The 6556-nt window shown below is 45.4% G+C and overlaps 1 protein-coding gene across 1 annotated transcript in view; it reads left to right on the top strand.

The window, feature by feature from the left end:
• Positions 1-3138, top strand: part of LOC115553647 (RNA-binding motif, single-stranded-interacting protein 3) — a 127206-nt gene extending 124068 nt beyond the window's left edge. Inside the window, 4 exon segments of the mRNA XM_030370079.1 lie at positions 1605-1721; positions 2133-2219; positions 3012-3026; positions 3028-3138. Of these exon segments, the coding sequence (XP_030225939.1) occupies positions 1605-1721; positions 2133-2219; positions 3012-3026; positions 3028-3138 (330 nt within the window).
• The last annotated feature ends 3418 nt before the right edge of the window (positions 3139-6556 follow it).

Here is a 6556-nt window from a genome sequence, read left to right as displayed (position 1 = left end):
GGATCTCAGTGCATGTGTTTTGTTGTGTGTGCGTGCTTGTGTCTTTGTCATTGATCTCACTGCATGTGTATGTGTGCGTGTGCATGTGCGTACGCGCTTGTCTATGTGTTGTTCGTTTGTGTGTGTGATCTCAGTGCATGTGTATGTGTGCACGTGTGCATGTGCTTGCTTGCTTGTCTGTGTGTGTGTGTGTGTGTGTGTGTGTGTGTGTGTGTGTGTGTTGTGTGTGTGTGTGTGTGTGTGTGTGTGTGTGTGCGTATGCGTGTGTGATCTCAGTTGAGTGAGTATTCCCATGGGTGGCGTGTCTTAACTGGCAGCAGGAGAATCGTCGTTGTCATGGGAGGGACCCAATTACAGTCTGTCTGTCTGCTCATGACTCGACTGTAACAGACCCAGAGACAGTCTGTCTGTACACTCATGACTCTACGGTAGAGACCCAGAGACAGTCTGTCTGTACACTCATGACTCTACGGTAGAGACCCAGAGACAGTCTGTCTGTAAACTCATGACTCTACGGTAGAGACCCAGAGACAGTCTGTCTGTACAGTACACTCATGACTCTATGGTAGAGACCCAGAGACAGTCTGATCAACATTCATGACTCTAAGGTAGAGACCCAGAGACAGTCTGATCAACACTCATGACTGTAACAGAAACAAGCACCCTCGTCACTTGAAGTCTACTCTTTCTCTCTGCTTCCAACAGGGGGTGCACATGGCTTTTAAGGATGTTGTGTACGTGTGGATGCGTGTGCGCTTGCGTGGGTGCGCGTGTGTGCACATGGTCAGCGTGTGTCCACACGGGTGTGTGGCTACGTCTCATCCATCGCAATCATTTTCCAACCACAACAACCACAACAATCTACATCCCCGTGTACGTGTGTCCGTGCGTGCAAAAACCCCCCGAGAGGAACAATCACCATTCATCAATGAAATTGATCGGCTTCCAGGAAGGCTTTCCATTGGCGGGCCCCAGGACTGCGGGCGTTTGGCTCGCGGCGCCGTCTCTCCGTTCACAACAAAAGAGAGGAGACAGCCCAGCGCCCCGCATCAAGATGTTGGCCGGCCAACTCTGGGTGTAAACACCCGGAGCACAGCATTCATCAGTTTTTGTTCCTCCCCGAGGGGAGTGCAAAGCTTCCTCTGGCCGACCAGGTGTGGGACTCCATCGCGTCCGGCCAGCCAGGTCGTCGGCTCGATACACGACGACTGGGGCTTGTGGTGGAAAATGACAGAGCGACCGTGCGACTGGCTGGTTGGTGCGGTGTGGTGGTGTGTGTTGTCAGTGTGGGCCTCTTAGAGGACGAGATTATATTTGTGTTTTTGGTCTCTTGACTGTTACAAGTTATGTCCTATAAGACAGATACGTGAGAACAGAGCTATGGGCATCCCTGAGCCACTCACAGGCCCACTGGACACACACACACACACACACACACACACACACACACACACACACACACAGGACTGATGAACTGAAGGAGGTCAAGTGTGACTGGTTTCAGTTGGTTTGTATACACTCTGTGATTAAACCAACGGTCTCTCTCTCTCTCTCTCTCTCTCTCTCTCTCTCTCTCTCTCTCTCTCTGTCTCTCTCTCATGCAGGGTGCTGTGATCGCCCCGTCGGCCGCCCTTGACTCCAGTCTGTCCCTGCAGCCCTCCAGCCTCATGGCACCCCTCACCCAGCAGATGAGCCACCTCTCCATGGGTACCTCCGGCACCGTGAGTCCCCTCCGCTGTCCACGATATGTCCTCCCTGTGTATGACGTTACATCATAATAATGCCCAGACCAAATGTGCTGAGAAGTCCCATATTCTTAAACATGATCAACAATAATCCAACATTATCCAAGAAAGTAAATGAATTAAAATACATGTCCCAAACTCAAACGGCATATTCCTACTTCAAACATGCACCCAAAATCCTAGAAATTGCAAACCTTGTATGTCTTGGAGTAATCGTACATTCATATAGCTGCATGCAATTAAAATCAGACGCACTCAAGCTCAGACCCCCTTTACCCCTCTACTTGATGTTCTCCTTCTCTGTAAACTGACCTCTGCTGGGCGTCCACGTTGCCTATGGTGTTGTCTCTGTGTACTTAACCTTACCTTACCCCCATCTGTGTGCAGTACATGACGGCCGCAGCTGCTGCTCCTATGCAAGGAACCTACATCCCCCAGTACACTGCCGTGCCCGCCACCGCCATCTCTGTGGAGGTACGACCTGCTCATTCACACTCAGGGCCTGCAGCAGACGCCTTTATCCAAAGCGACTTATTGCAACCACTTCTGGGGAGAGACTGGCCCGGAAAACGGATCGGATAGGGGCGATTTATCTGTGGGTTTGAATGAATGAATACTTTATTCCGGACTCGAAGTTCCATTTACAAGACAAGAATACAAATTACATGACAATACAAATACGAGGTCACACAGATTAAAATACATATAAGCATCGATTCCAATGTTTCCACAACCCAGAGGAGTACCTTGTATCACTCTGTTTAGTGTCAGTGAGTGCAATTATTAGTTTGTTTTTTGACTCTAGAAGTCGACACATAAATTTGTACATAAAATTCCTTAATACAGCATGAAAGGTGGGGACATTACTAGTCACAAACTAGCGAGAGCAAGAGCTAGCACTCAAGCTAGCACACAAGCTAGCAGCAAAAGAGCTAGCACACAAGCTAGCAGCAGTCCATCATAGGGTTTCTCACACAAGGGGGCAGTATTGCGATTACGGCCCCAAATGTACAGGAACCGAGAGCGAATCCGCTACTGGATGGGTCGAGCCTGTTTACAGTTTGGCTAGGTGCATTCATTATTCTTTCTGGCCATTATTCTATTCTGCCGGTCCAAAACACAGATATAATAAATATGAATAAAAAAAACACTATTACACTATATTATATATTTTTTTAATGAATAATAAAAAAATAAAAGCCCTGGATCTCTGTGGATCTGGGCCTCCACGTCGACATGGGAGTGACCGTTTGTGGGCTTCCTCAGGGCATGGTGACGGAACGCCTCTCCGCAGACAGCGCCCCAGTCCTCGCAGGACGGCGCCGGGCAGCAGGCACTGGCGGTGGACGGCGGCGGGGAGCACGCGGCCTACGTCTACCAACAGACCAAGTGAGTCTGAAGCTGATGAGTACGGAGCCGTTGTTGTCGTTGGCACTCCTGTCTATCTCGGTCTCGCCTACTCGCTCTCCTTCTCTGTGTTTGAACTTCAATCTGGGTTTCTTTTTCAATCTGTCTTCTATCGTCAATTATTATTCATTATCAATCTGTATCATTACCGTTAAATGGGCGATATTGTGCAAACAGGTGTGAGTTTGATTAGCCATTAAAAGCCATTTGAAAATCGGATTATCCTGTGTGTCTACCTAGATGTATGATCCATAGATAAGCAACATCTGCTCAGGTCCACTGGGTAGGCTGGTAGACTGATCTATCTTGCATACATCTAGGTGGACACTCCCACTTCTGATGTCCCTAAAACACAGGCAAAGGCAGATTTTCCAGCAGCTTTTAACGGCTTATCCCTCTCCCACCTGGTGGCACAATACGACCCCTTCAATATATAAATAACAACTATTTTTCACTTTGTTTTCTTGGACCCACGTTGGTTTCTGCGTCAGCCTTTAACCCACTGGTGTCTCCTGGGTCTATGTTGATCTCCTCTCTGGACTGTGTTTAGGTAAACCGAAGGCCAGTAGGAACCACCAACACAGCATTGCCGTGAGAGAAGGACTCTGCTTCGGTTACAGAGCAGAAAACTAACATGAAAGACGGACAGACAACACTATGGGACGGAATGCTTCCACTTTGCACAGTCATCGAAGAAAAATACAAGTAAAGATCTATGAATAAATAAAAAGAAAAAAAATACAAATAAAACCCATCCATGGGACACTGAACTCTGAGGACAAAACATCATGAAAATTAAAGATTTTTTGGGGCTCGGGGGTGTTGTGCAACTTTTGTTTTCTCAATTTGAGACCCGACTTGACCTCCGACAGGGACAGGAAATGGGAGGGAACAGACTGACAAGCTGTACAGGAAGTAAAAAAAAGCTAACATTTGAATGTGCAGGTAGATTCAGACTTTTTTTTAAATTACCAAACAGTCGAGTAAAGTCTAGAGAGAAAAAAAAAGTCTTCCTTTGATATTCAGCTACATCATTTACACCTTTTTGGGGGGTTATTTGTTGTTTTATAGAATCTAAATGTTAAATCTTTATTGCCTTAATTTTCGTGGAATTGGGGACAGGGGAAAAAAAGTCAAACTGGTTGAAATTTGTTCAAAAACCAGAAAGAAAGAGTTAAGCCACAGAGGTGAAAAACAAAACTGTACAGGAAAAGGCTCTATTTGTATGAGGCAAAGTAAAAAAAATATGTTGTACAGTACACTATGAGAGCTCGGATAGACATGTCTGGGGAGACTCCTGCCTCAGTGAAATGCAGCTCAGCTGGTTTGATCATCGCATTGGTGTTTTTATAGTTTTACTTTTGAATGGGGCAGTCAAAATGGTTTCAAAACGAGTGGATATGTCCGAGGGCAATCCTTGTAGGGGAACAGTCAAACAAGATATATGTGACGTGTTTTATACCAAAGATCAAGGAAAAACACTTTTTTGGTCGATTTCTTTTCAGCCAGCGAAACGTGAGACTGTCAATGACTCCCACATGACAACAAGACCAGATATAGTCATGTTATTGGCATGTTTTATGTTTTGAATGGCGACAGAGAACGCCCCTCACGTAACGATGGGCTTCAACCAGATGTATACCGTACCAACATAGACACCCCATGCTGTGCTGCTGCGCCCACCCGGCGACGTTTCCTTGGTAACGTTATTCCATAGCCTCGTGTCCGGGTGGCCAAACGAACCACAGGTGCTCTTCAGCAAGAAACGTGTTTCTTTTGAATCTATCGGGGTGGGGTGGAAAAAAAAAGCGAGCTTCTTTCAAATTGATGTGCTTAATCCAGAACTGTGTGACTGCCTACCCACTGACACCACTTACTGTTGACCGACTGATCGTAGGCCACGCCCCCTGATCGGTATGTCCCATGGCGGGAACACACCAGCATAGAGGCCACTGTAGATGTGGACCGTCCATGTGTCCCTCCAGACAGGCGCTCTATACGCACTAAAGAGAACAGGCCCCATGTCAGAACGTAAAGCACGGTTTTACCCTGTGAGCAATTACTGAAATTAATATATTATTAAATGGCATATGTATGTGGCGTATGTATTTGAGTATAAAAGTCGAAGTTCAATTGATTTTGTTTGAAGTCACAAATTCTGCCTCTCAAAATGCAGATTTAGCAGAGCAGCACATCTGAATAATTGGATCTCTTGTATACGTCTTGACAATTTCACACCATCAGATACGCCCTGTCCTCCTAATTTCATTGGAAGCTGCCTGCAAGAGATTCTCTTCAAATATCTTGTTTTGCCCCCTTTATTATTATTATTTTTTTACGGCATTGTCTTCTGTGTGGTGTATCAAAATCAAGGATAGGCAGAAAAACGTATTTTTATCTCTGTTTCGCTTCTTCTCTCTTCCTTTCCTTCCGAATTTCTTTCTTTAGTTGTTTTTACTGTTGTCCACGCTGCTATTAACGTGATTCAGTCTACGGAGGCCGATAGCTGAGGGGTGTGGGAGCTGTTTCACATAGAAGGATTCCCCCATCGCTTACACACACACACAAATGCTTAGGTGATGTCTCCTCAGAAATATGGAAATTGCACACAAAAGCTAACACATTGTTTGACCGTTACCTCTCGTGTAAAGCATGGTCCGTGTACATTGATTCATGAATGACATGTTTGTATATCATCACATACACCATGTGTGTGTACATGTACATGGCTGGCTGTGGGGTGGTGACATGACGTAACATCCCTACCTTAAGGTTCAAGTGGTCTAGGGCTTGTCTTTAGTGCAGTTGAAACAGAGACCTGATTGTCTGCTCGGCCACGCCCACATCGGGACCCTCCCACCTGTCCCATTGGCCCTCAAATGACAGGAAAGGTATCACAAGAAAAATGGAATGCATAACACAGTTCAACCAAAATCATGCAAGAGCAGTGGAACTCTTCTGGAGGATAAATTCATGACTGATAAGGAAAGGTAAACGAGTTAAAGATAAGCTTGGGGGAAAAAAGTAGAGGAGTATTTATGAGAACCTTTTGTACAGCTCTTAAAAAAAAAAGTTGCCACAGAAATACTTTGATGATATTTTTTATTTGCTTCGGTCATATGCCTCCCATGTCTTTCAAATTGTGATTCTGAGAGTGTCTGTAGAACAAGTGGATGTTGCTGTAGTTTGTTTGTCACTTGTTTCTTTTTTTTTTAAGTCTTTCAATAAAAAAAAGGTTTAAAAGCACACCGGTCTGGGTGTTTTTGCTCTGCGTTGTGCCGACTTACCACTAGAGGTCACTGTATTAAACTGCATTAATTATCATAAAAACCGATCACAGGTCAATCAAATCACGAATGAAGTCTGTATTAAGAATGGGTGAGGGCAAAAGTGTATTGCTGATA

The sequence above is a fragment of the Gadus morhua genome, chromosome 11 (assembly GCF_902167405.1).
Source record: "Gadus morhua chromosome 11, gadMor3.0, whole genome shotgun sequence".
Lineage (NCBI taxonomy): Eukaryota > Metazoa > Chordata > Actinopteri > Gadiformes > Gadidae > Gadus > Gadus morhua.
This window is presented reverse-complemented; position numbering and strand designations above follow the sequence as displayed.